Consider the following 24,083-nt stretch of genomic DNA (forward strand, 5'->3'; position numbering starts at 1 on the left):
TTCTTAAATGCTTTGATGGTTTGATGTCTGATGAAATGCACATCTCTTGCAATTCAGAGTTAGGGATGAAACGAGCCACAGAAATGCACAGTTCTTTTGCTACCTTTCATGAAACATACCAGCTACTCATCTCTTGCCTGCCTTCTGCAGAGGAAATAGCTGCCTCTCTTTCTAAACAACTCTTGCTTTTTTGTGCTAGAGGAAAAATGTGAGGTTTACAGTTTTAGGAAAGCAGAAATATTAGCTTCTGTTTCACCTGCTCTGTGCTTTATTCCAGGAAAACTTCCCTCAATTTTCTAACTTGACAGGAAATAAACAATCTCCCGGTTGATGAAGAAACATAATGAATTCTTCCCCTTCATATGCCACTTCCAGCCTGTTTACCCAGCTGAAAGCTTCATGACAGTTCCGTGAACACTTTTGTTTTCAGTGTTACTGCAAAGCAGTTGAATGGCTCTGCCATTACAATTATTCAGGATAACTGTAGTCTGTTTCTGCTGTGGTTTAACTGTTAGCACAATTCAGTTGGTGCCTGGGTAGGCACTTCAGTGGAAATACATTTCTGCTTTCAGGAAAGTTAAAAGTACACTTTTACATATAAAAAGGCACAAAGTTGTCTGAATACCCTGCTGAAATGGTCATTAAAAGGAGACAAACATTAAAGATTAATGTGTACAATTCTTGGAACAGCTGAGAGCTCAGACCTAAAAGAAAGAAACTATATAAGATTTTACAAGAATTTCAAGAGTGATTCTTACTAACAGACAAGAAAAAACATGAACAAAGAGAGACAGAATCCACAGGGTAGTAAGTAGAGGCCAGAAAATAGCATTAAAATTGAAGTCAGGTTGTAAGCTTTTGAAATGACCTTATCAGCAACTAAGATTCATCCCAGTCAATACAGATGACATTCCTTACATAATCCTGAATGACTTAATTCAGCATTCAGGGGTTTTTTACAGCAAAGCCAAGCTTAGAAAAACCTGTATTCATTTTGTCATGAAAGAACTGTATGAGTACATCACGCAGTTTTCAAAGGCAACGTGATGTGTCTGGACCAACCCTAAAACATTCTGCTTTTTCCATTTACTCACTTCTTTCTGCTTTTTGCCTCTTGCCACGTTGTTCAGAGTGCTGTTTTCCCTCAGGGAGTCCACAGTGTCCCCATAGAGCAGTTTGATGGCGCGGACAAGGCGAGCACAGGAGCGGCTGTGGTGGAGGTAGCAGTGGGGGTGACAGTAGTCAATGTGTGTGCAGATGAAACTTTGCTGGTTGCACAACAGGATCATAACCTGGAAATTAAAGCATAAATAGTTACCTAAAGAAAATGGAGCTACACAGGCAGGGACTGGGACAGTCAAGCCAGCTTTTCCTCAGCCTAGCTAGGGAGGTGTGAAGCTCAACACAGCCTTCATACTGACAAGAGGCTTGCAAACTAGCTGGGCATGGCTAAAGAAATATTAGTGCCAACAAAGAAAAGGAACAGAGCTGCTATAGATGCATATATTTGGCTGGTGGCAAGGTTAAGGGTGAGGAAAACAGCATCCTCTCAGTTTGCAGAAAAGATATTTTATCACCACTCTGAGATGAGAGCTTGGACTGGAAACCATCAACTGTCCAATTGTTATTAAAGCTGCAAACCCACCATGCTTGGGGTTAGTTTCCTTCAAGGGGTGCAGAGGGAAATATCTCAGTATGCTCTCAGGTAGAAATAGGCTGTGTCAGCTGCTCTGCATGTCATTGGGCAGATCCATCCAGCCCAGCTCTATGGTAGCTGGCTCAGTTGCTATTTCTATTAGTGTTGCCATATGGCAGCAAGGAGTAGTAAAACTTTCCTAGAAATCAGGTAAATATTTTGGAATTTAGCTATTCTGAGCCCTGCTCTGCTGCAGAAACACTGGTATTAGTCCCTAAGCTACTTCATTAAAGATTGCTCTGGCAAGTCTACACTTGAGTGACCACTCTCTGGTGTAACTCAGATGGTTTCTTGCCAGAGGAGCAAAGCTCATCCCAGCAGTTCTTTGTACATTAATCTTCACGTTACACACAAACCCAACCTCTTATTACCACTGAGGAAAACACACAGGCATCTCCAAGCCATTCACACTGTAGGTCTTAAAAGGCCTTTATGAATCTTTGTGTTCCCCCTACAATCCAGTGCAGAATTACCCAGAACTACAGAAGGAATCTATCCCCATTTTCCATCCACTGTGTCTATGTCTGTGCAGCAGCAGTCTGATGGCTCTCTCTCCAGGCTGCCACATCATTCTCAACCTTAAAATACTGAAGCTTCTAAAAATGACAGGAGCTTAACCTAAAACAAATCTGTGTAATGTTTGTGGGATTCCTGTGTTTGCCTCCTTGTTCTGGCCTCCTAAAATTTTGGGGCCAATCAAGAATACCTCAATATTTGTATCAATGTGCAAATTATACAGCAGCACTGTAGAGCTTCTACCAGCCTCTGGTCCACTCTTATAAGTTGCTGTAATGTACACTGACACAGAGTGAGGACACCAGGCTCCCTAAAGGACAGCTAAAGGAAACGTTGGTGCATTCATAGCAGCAATTGGAACCAGTGATCCTTTGGAGTTGTTTGCTTGTGGCAACTCAGTAAAGTAGGCTTTTGTTTTGCCTGTAGTTTTAGTGACCATCTACCCACACCTTCTTTCTAACAAATGGAAAAAACAATAGCATTGTCATGTAATATTAAGTATTTGTGTGTCATTAACTGTATCAGGTGATTTTTCAAATTTACCTTTCCCCTATGCAAGCTAATCCTATGTAAAGTGAGACAAACATCTCAACCTTCTTTCAGAATTCATGAGTTCATGTGAAAGCAGCCTCCCACACTGAGCAAGGGCACCATGGTGTATTTTAAGCTGCTAACCAGGGAAATTCCCTTATCCACTACTGATACAGCATCTAATACATACACATATGTCTAACACACTCAGTTTAGTACACTGGAATTTCCAAATGAGGTATAACCATTACCAAGAGCATTAAAGTACTAAAGAAAGCAGGCTGGTCCAGAGATTGAGGTACTAGATTGGAAGACATGGCATTGAAGTTCCCTGCCCTGCCAGACTCATCTGAAAAAGAAAACTATCAAAAACTTTTTCTGACATCAAACTATTAGATTAAGCCTATTTTTGCCCACACCCCATAGGAATGGGGCAGCTGAGAGCAGCCTAGGTGAAATACCTGGGGAAAAAATGAAGACATCAAGTCAGTATTGAAAAATGAAGATATTAAGTCAGATATCAAGCTGTCATTCCCAAAGGCAACTCAAAAGTCAAAGGGTGTCTGTGCTCACACAGGACACCATCAATCATGGCACAGCAATGCAGACTTGCCCAAATGACTTCTGGCAAGTCTAAATCACAGAGATTTAAGTCTAAGGCACAGAGATTGCCCAGAGGGATGACTTAGACCCTGCATGACCAAACCACACCTGCACTGTTGCACTCCCTGAATGCTGCTGATCAGAGTCAAGACTACACAAGGCTCTGTTGGCTTACACGAGCAGCTTCTGAAATGCCACTTCCCAGAAGCCCAGCTCACACTGCAGCGCATTCTGTTGCTCTCTCTGAAACACACACTACTGGCCATGCTGGAGATAATGTACTGAGCTAATGTATTTTTCAGCTGGGGCAGTATGGCTGTCCCTGCACACCTAAGGAGAAAACAAATCAAATATATGAACTAGAGAGAAGGAGGTTTAATTACATTTTAGAAATGGCAAACACACAATTTCCAAAGGTCGCAGCTTGCTTACACTTTACGCTATATGGGAAAAGCACAAACTGTGATCTGGTTTTTGCCAGACAAAGGTGTTTTTAGTTGAAAATGCCATCCTTGGGAGCACTTCTGGCAGCTTGTACTTACGTGCAGCCAGGACATATTCCGGTGATAGTTCTCCTCCATGCCCGTGCTGCTCAGTACCTCGGGTTCAATGCTGGGCTCGCTCGCGCTCCAAGGGCTCCCTTCTTCAAAAGAAAAACACCCAAAAGGTTGTTGTTTTTACTGCTCCCTATGTGCTTTAAGACTAGGGACAGCACTTGTAAGCCAGGCCAGCCTTGTGGGAACAGATGAGAGTACACAGAATATGTCACACTGGAAAGACTGCATCTGAACATCCCTCCCCAGTCCTGTGCTGGCTTGACACCTACAAGAACTATTTGGACTTGACCCATCTTGTCATTGTCTCTCCATTTTATTTTTTTTTCCTTTAATGGAAGGGAAATGGATAATCCAAAACCATCATAAACAAATTCTTTGCACCATTCAGATGCTGCAAATGGTTGGTTTAGTGATCTGCATTGACTGGGCTCTGTGGTTAAAAACGTCAACAAAAATCCAACCAGAAGTGGCATCCAACCGGAAATGCCAACAGGAAAAGTCCCTGCTAATTGCCCATAGAAACTGCTAATGTCATGGGGATGAAAGGGGAAAAAAATCCTGATACTAGAACACTAAAACACTTCAGAACTCAGCCAAGGGAGAGATTTCCCTGAGAATTTCACTGACCCCTGGGTGTCTCCTAACCACTTCATACCCTAAGGGCCTCCTATAAAAGTAATACTAATGATATTAGGGCTTGGCTGGAAATTACTTTTAGTTTACCCTTTTTCTCTTCTTTAAGTGAACTGTGACTCATCAAAGTTTACAGAATTGACAATCTCACTCTCCATGTTCTCCTACTGAAGCATCTTTTGGGCAACATAAAAATGACCATTAAACTTGGGAGATTATTCCAGCTCCAAATGGATCCACAGCTTTTGGTTAACACCAATAGTGAAGGGAAGCCCTTTAATTCAACTGTGATGGAGATTTCACAGAGTAGGATGCACATCTTGTTTCCATAAGATAAATGTACAGACATCCATCTTTTAAATACTGAGGAAAGCAGCTGCAAACCACAAAAATAGATCTATATGCCAGTATGTAGAAATATAGTATGCAGCATGTGAATGTTATGTTCTGCATATATGAATACATGTTTTACATGTCACCAGACATGCTTATGACATCATATCTGACACAGAATATGAAGTACATGCCTAAATATATATGTGTTTATATATAAATATATACACACATATAGCCAATCTGTTGCTATGGACAATAAAATATCATATATACATATCACCTCATGTATTCATGATATCCTGTGATTTAAGGGTGTGTGTGTATGTGCATGTGCACAGGTGCATGTGCTCCCCTACAGACAGCAAGCGTTCAGCTGGCAGGCCAGCATTCTAAGAGCTCATGCTTTAACACAGTTCTGAACTGACAATCTGTGCGTGGAGCTGACACTGCACCCAGGATTTGTACCGTGCTCCTCCCAGGCCCTGGCCCAGGCAGCCCCTGAAGAGAACTCTACATTTTTCCTAGCCTGCAGAGGTGGGGATCTCTAGTCATATCTAGCTCTGCTGGGATCACATCAAGAGTTTAAGGTCCTTCCTAGTGTCCCCTCCCTTTCCACCCACTCATCTAAGTTACCTATATCAGTGACAGTGTCCCTGCTGTGGGACAGCTGCAGCTCCTCATTCTCAGACTCTGAGTCCTGCCGTGATAACTTGGTGCTCTTTAGGCTGCCGGCCCGGCGAATGCTGGAAAGGGAACCCCCCTTCTTCACCCGGAAACTGCGGGTTCCTTTAATCTGGAGCAAGCGGGAGCCTCCTATCCTGATCTTCCTGCTGGGAACTGTATTGAAAGAATAAAAGAGGACTTTTTTCCCCTTAATTTTTCCCCATTTGAAAAAGAAATAGATGCTGGCCCTCCCCGCCCTCCCAGCCCTTTGCTGCCAGCCTGTATTTGCAGCGTCTTCTGCCAAGGAATCAGAGTGGGGTCAGAGGCTCCCTCCAAAGCCAACGCCAATGCAGCTCGATCAATCGGGGAGTTTAAGATGCTTCACAAAAATGTGGTCAACACCTCAAATCCTGGAGATCTGGTACACCACCTCAGGCCTTGTCTGTATTTGGAATTAGCCCTTGTTCAACCACCAGCAAGCAGAGTCATCTGCGCTAACAGAAACCCAAAGTGTGGACAAGAAAATCCTACAATTCACACCAAACTGAATCAATTCCTGCCAGGAAGCAGGATCTGCCCAATGGATGTGAATTGCATTTTCTTTGCCAGTCCTTGGAGTTTACATTAGTGCAGCATCACCTCTTGCTATGGATAGCTGGCTGAATCCCAAGCATGAGCAAGGCACCTTGGACAAACCTATTTTCCCACGGGCCTGGGCTGTGTAAACCTCCCTGAGCTCTGCAGTAGGATCAATTATTTATTTATACAAGAGGGGAGTCTGCTCCAGAGGCTAGCACTCAAGGCTTCTTTGAAGTGAGGTTTGCATAAGTCCGTGTCTCTGCATGTTACTCTTCATCATTAGAATGCTTTAGAGGAAACAGAAGCACGTAGATCTTCTCCTTCAGACAAATCAGCAGCTTTCAGGCATTAACAACATCCACTGACACTCTGCATTTTTGATGAGCACAGACATGGAATGGTTCAATGTTTAAAGCACCAACTGTTTGCACTTTCATTCTCCTCCTAGTTCAAAGGCAGTACATGGCAGTATGTCAGTCCAAATGTTGCAACACTCAGTCATTTTACTGCAGATCTAACCAGGCAAGGCCACGTGTGATCAATTACCTTTGGTGTGTGGTTAGGAACCAACAGCACAGAGCTTTTTGGATGCTATGGGTAAGCAGAACATTTAAATGGAATTGTATTTTGGCTTCAGGATAAAGCAAACACACCTTTACTCCTGAGATTTCCCCCAGCTCCTCCAGAACGGAATTCTCACTCCCATTTCCAGTGGCTAGCATTCTGGTCAAAGGCAGCTGGATATTTTGGGAGCTACCCCTCAGTCCTCACAAACCAGTTGGCAAACCTCTGCTGGGTGATCAAACAATCTCCCTCCAAGTGACCATGCTAAGTTCCTCAGCAATCACTACTGCTTGAACAATGTTCACATCAGCTCCACGAATCCCAAACTGCTTCAGCACATGTAACTGCATTTCGTGAGGTCTGCAGAATCCCATTCTGGCACCCAAAGAGTACATGTGATCATCTGAGAGCCTGCATCTACCTAGCTGTGGTGTCTGCATTTCAGACCTACCTGGAGCAGATTCTATACAGTAAACCCGTGGCTTTTGGGGAGCTGCTAAGCCATGCCTGGGGGGAGCAATGAGAGCAAAGTTTTTAACACTCCAGAAAAACGAAGGGAAAAAGATTAGTACTCATCAAAGAGTTTGAGATAAAGAAACCCCTCACTGCAGGCAAGCAAAACTTAGTTACATTCACACAACAATGGTTTCTTATCTAGGAAAGTGTAGATTATGAAAGATGCCTCTGCATCTGCAGTGTTTGGCCCAGGTGGATTCCCAGAAGAATATGCTGTGGCCAAAGAGAAGAACATAATTATTGTAATTTTAAAATATAACATTACCTTGCATTTATTAAGCTTCTAAAATACTGGAATTACATTTTTGATAAGGTATATTAGGATTCAACTTTCCTATCATAGTCACTTTCCCCACGCCTAAAATGCAGTAACGAGGCAGCTTTAGTAAAGGAAAACTACATGACAGCTTAGGGAAAAGGGAAAATGGAAAGAAAACTCAAATAAAGCTGCAGGAAAATGTAGTTTAATGGGGAAAAGGGTGCAGAAAGTCAATACTATCTTTGCAAAAAATACATCACACCTGTAGTACAGTAACATGCAAAGGAAAAGCTAAGTCAGCATTGTCTCTAAGAAAAAGAAGATAGTTAGAGACTTTCCACCAGCAATTTCCAGCAGGACTGCCTGCTTGAAGGTATCCTCAAAAAAAAAAATAAAAACCCAACCCCAACCTAAACTTCTTCTCATCTAAACAGGCAAAGAGACATCTTATCCCACACATCTTAAGACTATCAGTCAGACCATAAGGCTGTGTATTTTTCTGGGCTGCCAATATAGCAAGAGTAGACAAAATGAGGTTGAGCATCAATTTATCCAGCTCACCTTTCCTAGGTGAAGGAACTGGCTCACCAGACACACAATTTTGGGGTAAGTTTTACACCACACAAGTCTTGGAAGCATTTCTAGTATTTTCTCCAGTAATTATGGCAAGGTCACCGCTGAAGACAACACAAACTTTATCCAAAGCCTGCAGAAGTCAGTAAAAGCTCCTCCAAATCATTAACAGACATGACAGTTCTTAGAGGAAAACCAGCCACAGACCTCACTGGTGTGAAACAATCATTAAACATTTATCCTTTTCAAGCAATCATCAAAGTTATCATTCAAATCCCTGCACCTGTGAATTACTACTATGAGACAGAATGTAAATAGTTCTAGGAAACCTGTTAGAGGGTGATCTAGAGTTATCTGGCAGTTTAGTCTCTAATTGCAAATACACACAATGACTATATTGTATTGCAACACTTGTACCATCAGATAGAATGTGAGTCTTGCATGAGATGGCTCAAAAATGGAAACGATCTGCTACTCTCAGCAAACACAGTGAGCTTGAAGTCTGCTTGTACAGTATAGAGGATGTTGGTAACATCAATCTGCTAGCCATCAAAAGCCACACAGTGTATTTTTCATGTGGTAGCAAAGAATTCAAGAGGCCAATCACACTAATTTGTTGTGATGCCATGACTTCCAAACCCGTACAGATTTTCCATGGAAAAAATACCAATCTTCCCTTCTATCTGTGATCTCCCCAAAGTTAAAAACTGTGATCAGAAAAAAAACAAACACCACTTTTGATCTTTATTTTTACAGTGAATCAAATAGTGATGCTTCTTCTCTCAGCATCCCACTTAGAGGCAGTTTCAAACAAGGTTTGCTCCTTTTTAGCAGTTGTGCAAAGCTTTCAATCGATTTCAGTCATAGCACTCTTTTATAAAATTTAACATCTTTGCTTCTCACATTCATTATATTGAACCCTGAAGGCAAAAGCGTCTCAGAAATGATTTAAAGCCACGTGACTCCATGGCTGCCTGCTTTTTAACACAGTCTATGCAAATGAAAACACAAAATCAAGCGCCACTTCACAAGCCCTGAGAGTACAAAAGCCTTATTGTTCTGACAAACCTTTTTTCTCCTCGAAGCCAGCCTCAGACTTGAGGGTGTGGCTGCTGCTGTGCAGGGAGTCCTTTGAATCTTCATTTTCATCCAGAACCCCAGCAAAGCTGATCTTTCTCTCATACCTGTGTCGGTCCATCTCAGGATCCAGCCGCAGCCTGCAGCTCTCCAGGTCCTGCAGCAGAATGGAGACCACACAGATGTGCCAGCAGTATGAGCTCCCACTGCAACCAGAGAAGCTTCACAGAATTCACTGAATCGCTGGGTTGGAAGAGACCTTAAAGATCAGGAGTCCAACCCATGCCCCAACACCTCAATTAACCCTGGCATCCAGTGCCACATCCAGGCTTTTTTTAAACACACCCAGGGATGGTGACTCCACCACCTCCAGGGGCAGGCCATTCCAGAACTTTATCACTCTTGCTTTTTAAAAAACTTTTTCCTAATAGCCAACCTATATTTCCCTTGGTGCAGCTTAAGGCTGTGTCCTCTCATTCTGTCAGTGCTGTCTGGAGAAAGAGCCCAACCCCACCTGACCACAGCCACTTTTCAGGGAGTTGCAGAGAGTGATAAGGTCACCTCTGAGTCTCCTTTTCTCCAGGCTAAACAGCCCCAGCTCTTCAGGAAGAACTGCTTCAGATGGGGTTTATTTTAATCACACCTAAGCCACCTGCTCTTTGGCCTTGCAGCAGGCTGAGCCACCTGCCAGGATGGAAGAGTTACTAACCACTGAATTATTAGGATTGGAAGGGACCTCTGAAGATCATCTGGTCCACTCCCCCTCTCAAATCAAGGTCACTCAGAGCAGGTGACACAAGAATACAACCAGGTGGGTTTGGAATGGCTCCAGCTGTGAGCAAAATGAGCTTGTATCTGCTCCACGATCAGTAAAAGGCTTTGGGTGAAACTTCAGTCAGGACCCACACACAGGACCTCACTCAGTCCACAGCCTTGGCAAGTCTGCCTGCTCTATTGTTACTTAAACTAGCTCACCATAACTAGTTCAGTGGCAAATGTTTCAGTTCTTCAAGGCTTCCAAGGCTGTGCTCCTATCTATGGAACAGGTATGCCTACAAACATCCGTGCAAGTGAGATCTGCTCTCCTGAAACTCCAGCTATATGGATCACAACATTATGTACCTGATCTTCTTGGAAAGGAAGCATCACTCCAAAAATACAGAATTAATATTTTAATCTGGATTATTGTTACCTCTTTTTTCCCCTCTGTACATAGTTAGAAGCAGCACTCCATGGCCATTTTTTCTTACACTCTTAACATAATGTGCCCTTGAAGTTTCTTTCACCTATAGCTCACAGAATAATTACTCTTCCTTGTCTCCCATACACAAGTCTAGAAAGTGATTAACCAGTTGCACTTCTAGCTCACATAAAAGCACTGATTTTTGTTCATTATTCAACATATTCTTAGTTCCAAGCCTAACTACTTAATGACATGAATTCTAAACCATGGTATTATCCTGCTTGTGGATGCAGTCATTAATTATGCTGTAATATCACCAGTGCATTTAAGGAGGATTTTGCTGAATTTATTGCTTTTTAAAATTGTCCTTCTTGCATACCTTGGGGCTGAGCCACTTCATCAGAGGTCATCTACAGCCTTTGGAACCCTTTTCAGAACCTAATTACAATGCTATCTAGATAAATCAGCCTGTCAAGCATAATTGCCATGACTAAAATTTGATCTGTCATTAACAAAAGCCAGGATAGGAGGGCTAAATCCTTCATGGAGATTTAACTTCTCTTTTTTTCTTTATAATTTTTATCCTGGTTTCTTAAAGAAATTTGTCTTAAAAGCTGAACCTATGTCAGCCATTCAATTCTAATCTCATTCTATGTTAACCACCTCTGAAGCTGAGGGTCACAGTCAACTCAACTTTGTTATAGATGGATAATGAGATGGTTGGCTCTTGCAATTAAGGGATGACTATTGTGTGAATATTTAAGAAAAGTTTTAGTGATGTATAGTTATTGTAGTTTAGATGTCCCTTGTTCTTCCCATAGGGCAGTTCCCAGCACTGAGAATTTTTCCTTATGTAGTCCTTTTGTTGTATTTTTCTCAAGGTTTAATAAGCCTTTTTAAATTTTCAAAGTGAGCAGTTGTTTCTCACAACTTGTCAACAGATGACTCTGTGCATGTGTGTTTTTTGAAACAACAGGCTAAAGGTAATGTTAAACCACAGTATTAGACATAAGAAAATCCACACAAGAATTAATCACTGAAAATCAGTTTTCATGTGTTCTGCTATCCACAGGTGACACAGGTTAGTGTCAGCTAACCAGTTTCTTAGTTTACTGTTTATGCCAGGATTTGCCTCTGAGTCTCATGGAGTTTTTTTTTTTCTTTCTTTGCTTCTTTGTCCCCATCTCTTTCCTTTCTTCCCATTCTCCCTGCAATTCTCTGGGTCTGACCCAAACCAATCTGCAGCTTTAAAGCTCTGGCAAATTCCCTGCAAACCATTCTGTTCCCTTCCCCCAAATGTCCTGTTCCAATCCCTGACCACTTCTAAACAGCAAGTGAGCATTTCAGCTTGTCACTTCCTATAGTCTATCTCCCACACTTCCCAAGTCCCCCAGTCTTTTTTTCTCAATCCCTCTTTTCCCTTTGGAAACTTTCTTTAACTTTCAGCAGCACATGTTGTGCTTCCATGGCCTTACCTTCTTAACCAACCCATTTCATGTACCCTGACCATCTTCTATTCACCACACAATGGCTCCTTTCTCCCTGCAGAGATCCACTGGAGTTTTTACCCCACTCTACCTCTCCTCAGAGCCTGGAATTTGGGATTCTGTAGGCAAATCCCTCTCCAGTGTGTGTGGCCCACTTACCACAAGAGGCTCAGTGCGTGGTCTGGGCATGTAGGGAAAGGTCTCTCTCAGGAACGTGGTTATCTCCAGGAGAAGCTGACAGGCTGCCATTTTTAGTGCAAAGGGACAACAACATTTGGTAGGATTCACAGTGCCTAGGAAAGAATATTTTTGTCATGAGCAAGGGATTAATGCGAGATCTGGAGCCAAGAGGTGATGGACATTGTCACACATGGTGCACGATGCAAGCTGTGCTGAAAAACAGGAAACCCCACACTTCTGTGCCATCTTTCCTACTAAAAGAAACAGAATCAATCAAATGGCAAACCATGTATTTACCAGCATGTGAAATAATACTAATATTTATGTTAAGTTGATTATATCATATTATGTTATATTACATTATATATTATATTAATTATATATTGTATTGTATTATGTTATATATTCTATTAATTATATATTATATTGTATTATTTATTATATTAGACTGCATTACATTGATATTGTCTACATTGATATTCCCATGATTATTTACATTGATAACATTATAGTATGTTATGCTGAAGTACCTACTAAACTAACCACAAGTTTGTGACATTTTCTACACATGTCATTTAAGGCTAATACAGGTTAAGTAGATACCCTTCTTTTACTTTTCAGTTTTGCATTCAGTCAAATATTTTGAAGTTTTGGAAAATACAGAAATTTTCAAATATAGAAAATTATCTTAAATAAATGGAGTTATGACTAGCTGTTAAAGAGATATTTATTCCCGTTATTATTAATTACTACCCTGATAACTAGAAAAGGTAGCTTCCTTTGAAGTCAAGCTTCTGTAATTGTGCAAGCAATCCGTGTGCTACATCGCTGCCCAAAGTGGGCCTTTATTCAGTGCTAAAAACAAATTCAGAACCATGGGAAGAGAAAGCAGAAGATAAAACACTACATCCAACTGGGAACAACAGTACAGGCAGACAAGCACCAGTAAACTGCAGCACACATGCATACACAAATGGTCTAAAGAGCACATCATGTTTGTTACCACCTTCAGCTACAACAGGATGTGTTTTGACAATTTATTTTGGTTCACAGGGTTTGCTATAACTTGCATGCCTATACAGACATTCAGAATCAGTGATCTGACACAGCTCTTCCACACTTACGTACACAAGGCACAAATGTATGTGGTTTCACCATCTTGTTGTTATACAGATTTTTAATAATACTTTTTTTTTTCATTTCTGCCTGAAAATCAGGCACTACACTGAAGTCAATATTTAAAAGTCTTTAGCAGAGCTGTGCCAATTCACATCAGCTGAGTTGACCCTTCAATGTTCAGAAACTGAAAAATGGCTGATCTTATATAAATATTTTGGCAGAAGTAACTGTGAGGAATGGAGCCTGAACCACTTTTGACACTCAGGTGACAGCAAGGCTCAAGAAACAAATTATGACCCTGCTTACAGCTGCAGTTTCTGTGTGCAGGAATTGCAGCTCACTGCCTGGTTTCCCCTTCCCTTTCCCATCCAAGTCTTTCAGTACTGTTACATCTGTCACGTTCTACACCCAGGCATAAAAAGAACAGGGGAGGAAGCTGGGGGGAAAGTGAGGGACTGGGAAATACAGCTGGGTGGCAAGAAAATGAAAAGAGAAAAAAATAATAAGTGCTCCTAAAGCAGAGGTTCTTACAAGCAGGGGTTCTTGTAGTAAAGGGAGTCTCCTTACTGTCATCTAAAAAGTCTTCCTCCTCATCCTCCTTTCTCAGGCGCCTCTTGGTCTCCTCATCATAGATGAGGCCAAGCAGGTTGGCAGGGCTCTCACTCTCAGCGTGGCACAGCTCGTTGAGGCGGACACCGATGGCCTGCAGATGGACAAAGACAAGCACAGCAGGTGAGGATTTCAGCCCAACCACAATGCCCTGGGTTTATTTTTACTGTTTGAAGGGGAGAAAGGGATGACAGAAGGCAAATTAGTATCGAACCTATCAATTACTTCCCCCTTTTTGTCAACATAAATTTGCCAAGTGTCAAGATGGCAAAATTTCAGGATGAAAAGTTTCAGTAAATTTAGTTAAACAATAAACCACTCCAAACTGGCACATAACAGGCAGAAGGAGATTAGGTCATTGTGAAGTATTAATTTCTTCCACTTTTCTTTGTTTCTTTGATATATTTATTCCAGATTTTTGCTATGTCTTTCCACTGAGAATGTAGGTCTTCTGCTAAAGGAAACACGCTGTGAATTAGGAAACCAGTAACAGTCCTTCTATCCTCCACAGGACAGTTAAATTCCCAAGGGAAAGCCTGCTTCCATCTTCAAAGGAGAAACAATGCAATTCCCCAAAATGAGCTGAAAGTATGCTTAGAGGAGCTGGGAAGGTGCAAGCATAATGGTGTACAGAGGATCCATGGAAAGAGCAGAGTCAGTCAGATTTCCATCCTGCATTCTCCAGCAATTGATTGTTTAAACTGATTGATTAAACAGATTGTTTATCATGGCTGTTTGCCAGCATCACTATCAGCATGTCAATAGCCCTCGTGGTGTTGTCAGCAAGTTCCAGGTAAGGGTGTGTTAGCAAGGAGATTGCTTTCCTGCTAGGACACTTGAGAGCTCTCAAGAACTGTCTTGATTTTCGTTGCTGCATGTACATGAGCACAGATAAGTATGTGAAATTGCATCCTGTGAGATCTTCACTTTGTGAGGGAAGAGATGTTTTAAATTATAGACTTTTCATCAGCACTATTCATTTGAGTATGGGATAGCTTTAGACAAAGATACTAAGGAGGTTTTCTAAATATTTTGCAAGTCAGAACTGATAGTCATGCCAGCACATGGCTGAAGTGACCAGAAATACATAAATGGTCACTTATTCTTGCTATTAAACACTTCCTCTGAAACCCAGCAACAGGGGAAGGGTAGACTCTGCTTCCTAGAGAGAATGAGGTGATACTGTTGTGGTTTGCATGCTGACACAAATAGGTGTCAATCTCAGCTGTCTCTGAGCCAGTACATTGCTAAAGGAGCTGCACATGTCTCAAGCTTTTGCCTTTCATATTTCAGGCATTTCAAGGAAGAAATTTCTGCATTTAAAGGAAGAAATGTTCTGCATGCCTGTTCACGAAACAGTAATTTATCACGTAGTATTTATGCTGTGTAGCCCATCCTAATGTTAAAGCAGTAAGACATAATCCCACAGCTTTCCATTTAATGAGCACTGAATTCCTGACATGTGTTTTCTGTATTTTCAGTTTTCTAGCAAACAGAGAAGCAAAACCAAAAGTCCTCTTAAAAGAAGCAGTCAAAGGAAGTGGCAGACTAACCTAATCAGAATAGATTTAACATTGTATTATTTCAAAAGACAGCAGAACAAGTTGGGTCTTTTGATTCAAAAGGTTCATCCCTGCCATGGGCAGTCCAAGTCTCACCTCCTGTGGAAAGAGCTCACCACTGTGATTCTCTGATGGTTTTTAGGGATGCTGGGGGTAAATAAATTCTTCTGGCCTTCAGTGAGAAGAATCAGAGATATAAGTGAACAGCAAGACACCTTGCAGGAAAAGGAAAAAAAAATGCACTCTAAAACTTCTCCCCAGATCTTATCCTGCCTTACAGTTAGTAAATGCAAGGCTTTTCCCTTCTGAAATGTTCCTGAGGAGCAGCAAACACACACTAGTTTTAGAATGGAGAATGCATCCAGATGAGTCTTATGATGCAGTAAAGCCAAGGGGAAGACATTTATGCTAAATTGCCTATGATCAGATTCCCCTGGCTCCTTTCTTATGACCTTGAATCACATGGCAGTACTTTTGACATTATGAAAAGAAAGCCTTCCTGGACTTTTTCCAGGTCAGGTATATCAGTTACTAAAAATGATGACTGAGGGGGAATCTAACTGGCTTCCAACAGTTACTGTCTTTCTTGTTTTCATTTTTTTTAGAATCTGAGAAAAGGGAATGTCTAGAAGCATAGCATCTACAAATAGAGATGGGTAGTTCTGGCTCTCTGAAAGCATGCAAAAATTCAATGACCATGTAATCCTATGCTCTCCACTTAACAGGAGTTCTCAAAGGAGTCAGGCTAAGGCAGTGACTTCATGGAATATAGAAGGAAATATCTTCACCCTATGTACTTTATCAAGGAACTTTGGTATTTGTGCTGTTATTAAGATATCTCCTGTGCTTGAGACTTTAACAGAGTATGGTGACCAGGTAGCATTTTCTGAGTTGGCTTTAGGAATGGAAGAAGGATATCTGCAAAGACACTAAGCTCAGCTTCTAAGACCCAAGTTGGATTCTCCCCCTGGGCTGTGCTGTGGTGGGAATGTATTGATATGGGCAGCTTTATTTTGAGGTTCCCTGCAATGTGCTCCACTGAGAAGCACATGTTGGTTTAACCTACAAGAATTCAAGTCAGCAAGGCAGAACATGATTTTTAAATTTCCATAAGCATTGGATTTTATGTCTTTTTCTGGGGGGGATGGTGCTCATTATAAAAACCACTGAATTTTAGAAGAGATGAGAAGCACAAAGCTCACTTCCAGAAAGACATCTGATACCAGTCAAAGGAACTTCTCCCACTATTTTGAGTTGTGAGAAATGACCTGTATACATGTCAGATGTTCAGCAATTATATCCCGGGGGCTTTACAGGGAAATTACAAATGGCATTCCCAGGGCCAGATAAGGCAATTGCCTCCTTCCTGCATGGTAAGAGATCACAATCAAATAAAACTTGAAGGATTCAAGTGCCAGACAAAAACAGACAATTCTTTACATGACTCATAGTAGCTATGTAGAATTCCTTGCCAAAGAATTATAAGTGCTAACAGTCTGTATGGGTGCAAAGAGAAACTGAATTAAGTACAGCAAAGAGAAACCCATTACTAAATATACAGCACCACACCTAGTTCAAGGAGCCCTAGGCTAAATATATTTGGAAGTAAGAAAAATAGAAAGTAGTATCACAGCCCACATCTTCCTTCTTCCTTAGCCATTCACATACAACAAGTGCTGGAAAAAGGAGAACGGGCCAAACAGATCCTTGGGGAGAACATGTCCTAGCAAAGTCACTTCCATTAGGAGAAGGGGGATCCTAGCAGGCTGTGAAGTGCAGGTTGGAAGGAAGGCTTCTGAATCCCCATCCTACAAGGACTAAAATCCTGTATAGGATCCAATCACCTTCATATTTTGCCATATTTTTTAATGGAAGCAGAAGAGAAGCAAACACTTACATCTCCCCACTGGTAGAAGAGCTTGGCTGCATTCCACTGCAGCTTCTGGTTCCTTTTGTTGCCCACAATGGGAGAACGACCACGGGACAGCCCTTTCTTAGTGATGTTGACGTGGTGGCCCTTCATCCACTCGGGCCAGTTGCCGCGATTGCAGCGGTGCACAAAGCGCGCGCACTCGAGGAACAGGGCTGCTCGTGCCACCACAGGAGCTTCCTGAAACGTTTGCAAAAGAATCACCTTAGAAGCAAAACACACATTGGAGAAGCTCTCTGAATATTAGAGTATTCTGTGCTTTAAAAATTGCTCGGCAAGCTTGCCAAGGAGTCACACAGTATGAGCAGTGTCTCCATAAAAAGGTGACACCAGAGTCTCTCTGCATCATCTCACCTCTTGAGCTCACAAACACTGAGCAGTCTTGCTCAGTCCACTAGAGGGGCAGAAAGAAACACAATATAAACTTAAAAAGAACATTATACCCCTCTGTAATGCTCTCCTTCAGGAACCACCTAACTGCAAAAGCAGAAGCGTGCATCTAGCACTGTCACTGTACAAACAAGTCAAGTTTTAGTTCCACCTTTGCTACTGAGGCTGCAAATACTGCAGGAACAAATGACCCCATGGCACTGTTACTGCACAAAAAAGTCAAGTTTTAGTTCCACCTTTGCTACTGAGGCTGCAAATATTGCAGGAACAAATGACACTATGGCCACACAAATCCTAGCATCTGCCACTTTAGGTTCTGCTTCTGAATTATGGGGATGAGAGCATAAAGGAAGGCTTGTTAAAACTAGGAAAAGCACTGTTTGGGGGTTATCATTAATATCCATGGAGACAGAAATATATTACTCTGGTGTAAGTCAACAAAATTTTACAGGCCAAATTTCAATCGCCTTAGCAAGTGTCAGGCAATTCAGCACAGGAAGCTGAGTTTTGAAAGGACTGATTAGTTTTCAGAGGAAAATGCTGCTGTCCCTGCCTTGGAAGAATCACTTTAATGGGAGAAATTATATTGGGTGTATCTTAGTTTGTATTAAATCACCCAGCAGGAAAAATGTTAGACCAATAAAGAATGCTTCTGAAACTTCCTGAAATGTTCAGAAGATGGACACAGTAATTTTGTTTCCTAAAGGGTAGCTTAGACTCAGGAGTAGCTTTTTTCCCCAGCAGTCTAAACAGCCAAAAAAACATCCTTACAGACATGGAAAGGGGACTAAAAAGCAAATGGATTTCCTAATTTCCATTTAATTTTCCGCTTTCTTCCTGCAATTTGTACAACCAAAACTCCTGCAATCAGCAGCTTGTAAAACTAATACAACAATGCCTACAGTTCACCAGCTGGCTTTAAAAGGTTCACTAACAGGGATTTCACAGAGCACAAACATGTGTTACACACTTGTAGTTGCTGACAGCTTTAATGAAATAATTTAAGCAGATCAGCATTTAATTATAAAGAAGGGCTTGTCAAATGTGGTCTATAAATACTAGACACACCCTGAGACCCTGTAAGATGATCTGTTGAACTTGATTAAATAGAGCCTCCAAGAGTGTTTTAATCAAAAATTCAAACCAAGAAATTTTGGACCAATGCCCCTAAAGTTTGATTTAAAAAATTACTGACACAACATCCATTTGCAGCTTTTGCTCACATTCTTACAAACATTGGGGGGAAAAAAGTAATTCTCTTGAACAGGAAAATTTAAGCAGCCATGATGTTCTGATGAAGAAGGCAGAAATCTGAATGCAGACACTCACTAACCAGAAACAAAACTAGTATTTAGCACTGGAAAAACATTACTAAATACTTGCTGATCACATGCAATATGGAACACAATAGCTGAGGATTTTATTCTTTTATTCTCACAAAGTAAAACCTTAACCATGGAGACATACTTGAAGAGATAAAGTCCCAGCCTTAGCCTACTATTGGTTTAGTTCATTAGCAATGAAGTCAAAATTTCTTAGCATACCGGAATCCTGAAAAGAAAAGTATTGTAAACATGATGAAAGCACACAGCTACCACAATTAAAGGAGGATATGTAGGATGGGGAGCAAAGGGAGGAGCAGGATTAATTAAAAATCACTATATCATTTTAAAATCACTGCAAAGACCTCCTGTATGAAGGAACATGATAGGGCACAAGCTCCCTGTGATTGCTTACCTGAGGCTCTGAGAAACCTGAAGCAGCAGCAGCAAGAGAAAGATGAAGATGTGACAGAATGAACAGAGATTGATTCACACAACAGAGAAACACATCACAAATGGAGAGAAATTAATCAGGCAGGTGATGAGCAGCTGAAAAGAACACAAGTTACCGTGGTCACTGTCAAAACCTGACACAGCAGCAATACTCTCACAAGTCTGTCCATGCCTATGCAACTGTTCACAAGTCCTGTTTTAACATTAGACCTACTCTATTGTTTTGCACCTTGAAAACTGTTCTTGTACTGTATAAATTTACATTAATTCACCACTTTGTTAACAATTCAAGTCATCCCAGTGAATTTTTTCAACAGATAACCTGATTTGTTTTAAAAATTACCTGGGTGGAAGGAACCAAATATAGAGTGGATTTGGAATTTCAGAGCATCACATTATTGGTCATGTAAACCTGATTCTGCAGCTTTATCACTACAGAGTACTTATGTCCAGTTTTGTTTTCAAGAACAGTGACTTTTATGGCACTAATCAATCAAGGGTAACTTTTCTTCAGTCCCTTCTTAAAGTTCACATGGTACTTTGAGCAAAAATTCATTTTTGGCTCTGTTCTTTTCAAGACAGAAAAAAAAAAAGGCATGTAATACCAATAACCTACTTTTCACAGATGCCAAGGTAAATTTGAGTACTCTCAAAAGGCGCTGACTGGGTAGCTCTGCTTTGTCTAAGCAAAAGTGAGTCTGACATGAAAGTTGTCTTAGCAGGGACATGAAGACAGGTTGCAAGTAAATTATTAATCAGTGTCTTGGAGAATTGCCTGTTTCAATTAGTTCAGACCCCTCTGGTTATAGCTACAAAATGGTCAAGTACAATCCATGACACAGTTCTTTGGTTTTGGTCCCAGTCTTTTACTCTGGGACCTGTTTGTAGTAATCTCTTCCTTCCTTCCCAAGCACGAGCACTTCCACAGAGAAATATTTCTGCCATGGAAGCAGGGACATGGGAACAATCCAGTCTGCCTAAGACCCAGGGTGACATGGAGCCAGGATATTTAAAAGTATTCTTGCAGTTCAGACTTTGCTTCTACTGTCCCAGTACTTCAGAGGTCATCTCAAACACAATCCTACCAGAAAACAGTACAACTATTGCATTTCAACAAGGATAAAAGATTTACATGTCACAACAAATGAGCTCACACATCTTATTGGAGAAATGTAATGCTGGCAGGTGTCACACACAGTTATATTGGTCAAAGAAAAGCTGGTAATTTACAGCACACTAATTAGGATACTTCAGGCAACATAGTAACACAATCCTGGACAGCAGTTTATTGGAACCCTCAACATGAACTTAAGCATAGACTAAAGTATCCCAAAGTAAATCAATTTTACTATTGCAAAGTCTGGATTAAGCCGGGGCCATAAAGATGAAGCTGTCTGCAATGTATCAATTATCACTGAATGTTTGCACATCCATATATTGACTGTGGTTTTAAAATATTTAGTCAAGAATGGATGCTGCTTCTAGGAAAATATGTTAACTGCACAGCCACTAAACCTAAGGCAACACTCATTTCAATACACAAACAAATTATTAGCTCCATAAGGAAGCATCATTTGTTTTACTGCTCTAATTTCTTTAAACAAACATCCAGGCTGATCAAAGATTTCAAAGTTGCTGTAAGGATAGAATTTTGCAAACCTGAATGATAAAGCATGCTCAGAAAAACTATGGGAGAACTGAAACTGGAACTGTTTGCCTTTCAATTTTTAAAGGTTGCTTTAGCAACCAGGCTGGATAAAATGTCTTAAGAAGCTTTTCATTTGCATCAGACCTGATTCAAACTATTACTTCAAAAGCCTGAAAACAGAAGTTAAAACACCCAGAATACTTCATTTTTGGTATACTCTGCTGACATACAGTGTGGGAATTTTCCATTGCCATTAAGAAATACAGTGAGATGACAGGCTTTCACCTTTTAGGATATACACTGCATGTGACTGCCTAAGTTCTATATATCTCCCATACTTTGTAGACAAAATGCCAACTGAACAGGTACTTGGAGTCTCCCAAGGCTATAATTAGAGCAAGGCTTCCTTCATCTTTAGCTGAAGACCTTTTAGAAATTCTAATTTTCTGCATCACTCAGTGGAATGGAGAGACAGTTACATTTTAGTTTGTAGAAGTCAGCTCTGGAGGTCAGACATCTTCAAACAGTTCACTGCCTGGCAGTTTCCAGCTGACTTCATGCATGGGCAGAGTAAGCTGGTCTGTGCTTAGGCACTTGGGAAATTTAAAAATTAACTAAGATATTAACAGGAAAAAGGGACATAATTGCCAAGCCCCATTTTACCATCTGATTTATCAGAACAGAGAAGTAGTACATCTTCAGAAGGCTGCTGGTGGCAAACTTGCTGGGAATGAGCTCTTTCCTGCCCATGCACCTCATACCTTCCTGTGTTGGTTTAGAATTTGGAACAGGGTGGCAGCCTGGAAGCCTTGAAGACTGAAGTTGGGTGTCACGCACACAGCAGGCTGAAAGCCACCTTGTGAGCTCACTGCAACCCTGACAGGTAAGAGCCACCAGGAAGGGCACTCTGTCAGCCACTGCATCCACAGCTTCCATCCAGAGGAACAACAATCCCTGGCAGGAGGCGTGGGGAACAGTGAATGGAGCCTGTGTCTGTTGGAAGATGGGTGAGGAGCACTCCAAACAGCAGAGCTGGATGGGAACCGACAGCAACAGCAACTGCAGACCAACTCTAATGCAGACGTGCTTGGATCTGCAGACCAAGGATGCAAGATCAAGGTGAAGGTCCAGAGGAGAGGTGCATAGAGCATAACATCCCTCCAGCCATGGAGCAGGCAATGCAGCAAAGGTCAGGGCACAGCACTAGCAGGAAGGCAGAGTCCCCCAGCAGTGAGCAAAAAAACTGAATTTGAGCACAAATGGCACAGCAGTCACACAGGTGAGAGGTGGGGTGTGGGAAGAAAAGGGATAGAGAGCATGTGGATGTCAATCTTTTTTCAGCTTGCACACAGCCAAACACTCACAGAAGGAAGTAAAAAGCAGCATGCAGAGAAATTGCTAATATTTGGCTGTTTTTTCACAGCTCTATTTGTCACACTCCTTGCTTGTCACTTAAACACCTCACAGAGCCCCACTGGCTTGTGAATCACAGGGTGAAGGCCACAGCTTTAGAAATGGGAGGGATTGTTAAAAAACACAACTGCAAGGATAAGAAGGAAGGAGATACAGAATATCAGGAAGAAGGGACTGAATTGTGTCACTTCTTTGATTTGCACTGGCAAATCAGCAATATCCACATTTAAAAGCATTTACACCCTGATATAATTTTTTTTCCACTGACTGGCTCTGGTGACTAATAGCTCAGAGTTGCCTAATGTACTTATAACTCTATCAGAACTCAAGAGTGGAATTCCTGCACCTCCCCAAGTAGTTATCCAATCTTCAATCCTTATTCTGTAGATTGACACTAGGAGCAGAAACAGAGTGTCTGTGAGAGAAGTACTGAGACAACAATACAAGCTTTTCACTGGCAATAATGTAGTTATGGGGAGCCATGTAAGAAAAAAAAAGATCCATTTTGTCTGCAAACTTGTCCACTCACAGATGCTAAAGCTCCAGCTAACACCAGCAGCAGCAGCTGGCATTGCTGTGATGCTTTACACTCTGTCTGTGGGGCACGAAGAGCATTAGTGAATGACAGTGGACCACCACATATGCACATGCTCTCAGCAGGAAACAACAGAGCAATCATCACTTACAAGGTCCAGGGCTGCTGCCAGGATGGAGGCATCAGGGATGGTGCCTGGTTCACAGCAGTTCAGCAGAAACTGAAAGCGCTTCATGCCTTGGCGGATCGCTCCCAGGTTCACAACGTTCTTGGATTTTCCTCCTTCTTGTTTGGAGGTCAAGTGATCGTCAAAGCTATGGCAACCTAAAGAGGTAGAGAGTACAGAAGGGATGCAGGGAGGGGTAGAGAGAAGGGAACACAGTCTCTCACCAGTTAAAAATGGGGAACAAAAAATCTCGATGAGTACAGCCTCAGTATAAATCCCTTTCTCTCCTTGTGTTATCTCGAAGATAACAGGTTCATTTTTACAACATTCCTGACTTCCATGAAACAGACATACAGCTAGTCAGACTCTGGCATAAGTCATAGTGATATCTGCCCAGGACAGTTCCACCATACTCAGTGTGGAAGCCCAGGACCTACTCCAACACAGGTGAACTAGGATGTTGTCTTTCCTCCACACCTCTTTAACACAGATCATCTCTCTCACAGTCTTTTTTTCCTTACTTCTCTATTACCTTTAAGTTTAAAGTGCAGCATGCATAACCCTTATTCCCCATGGATCAATTTAGTAATATATCATCTACTAGGACAGAAAAATCAGTAGTGAATGCATAGTCTATGTGGAAATCAAGCACTTTTTTCAGGCAAACATCTGCAATCTTCACAAGAGTGAAGAGGAAAGTGAGACTGGCCTCAACTCCTAGATATCATCATTCCAGCCTCTCTCCTTTGAAGGGTCTTGTATGCTTTGAGAAGGAAGAGAGTTCAGTTCAAAAATGAAGATGGCATCCCGCCCTGGGGACAATTTTAAATTCTATGTATAGAGTTCACATCCTAAATCAACTAATCCAAATTAGCACTTCTAGTGCAGAAGATCATTATGCAGTTGGTAATGACAGAGTTGAGAGAATGGTAGAAAGACGGAGATTAGAAATGAGGAAAGCTGTTTGAAGGCCAAAGTGTTTG

At 41.5% G+C, this 24,083-nt stretch overlaps 1 protein-coding gene across 11 annotated transcripts in view; it reads right to left on the reverse strand.

Annotated features, from left to right (window-relative positions):
• UNC80 (unc-80 homolog, NALCN channel complex subunit) overlaps positions 1 to 24,083 on the reverse strand; it is a 126,324-nt gene that overhangs the window by 60,632 nt on the left and 41,609 nt on the right. For 5 of the 11 annotated variants that reach the window (XM_054515404.1, XM_054515399.1, XM_054515403.1 and 2 more), the window contains exons 22-29: positions 23,086 to 23,258; positions 17,141 to 17,353; positions 13,604 to 13,775; positions 11,933 to 12,066; positions 9,095 to 9,260; positions 5,506 to 5,709; positions 3,889 to 3,989; positions 1,095 to 1,292 (exon numbers count right to left, since the gene is read on the reverse strand). In XM_054515404.1, coding sequence (XP_054371379.1) covers positions 1,095 to 1,292; positions 3,889 to 3,989; positions 5,506 to 5,709; positions 9,095 to 9,260; positions 11,933 to 12,066; positions 13,604 to 13,775; positions 17,141 to 17,353; positions 23,086 to 23,258 — 1,361 coding nt within the window. The remainder of the gene's footprint in view (positions 1 to 1,094; positions 1,293 to 3,888; positions 3,990 to 5,505; positions 5,710 to 9,094; positions 9,261 to 11,932; positions 12,067 to 13,603; positions 13,776 to 17,140; positions 17,354 to 23,085; positions 23,259 to 24,083) is intronic. The other 6 variants (XM_036387283.2, XM_036387282.2, XM_054515402.1 and 3 more) reach the window with 3 other exon arrangements.

The sequence above is a fragment of the Molothrus ater genome, chromosome 7 (genome assembly GCF_012460135.2).
Source record: "Molothrus ater isolate BHLD 08-10-18 breed brown headed cowbird chromosome 7, BPBGC_Mater_1.1, whole genome shotgun sequence".
NCBI classification, from domain to species: domain Eukaryota; kingdom Metazoa; phylum Chordata; class Aves; order Passeriformes; family Icteridae; genus Molothrus; species Molothrus ater.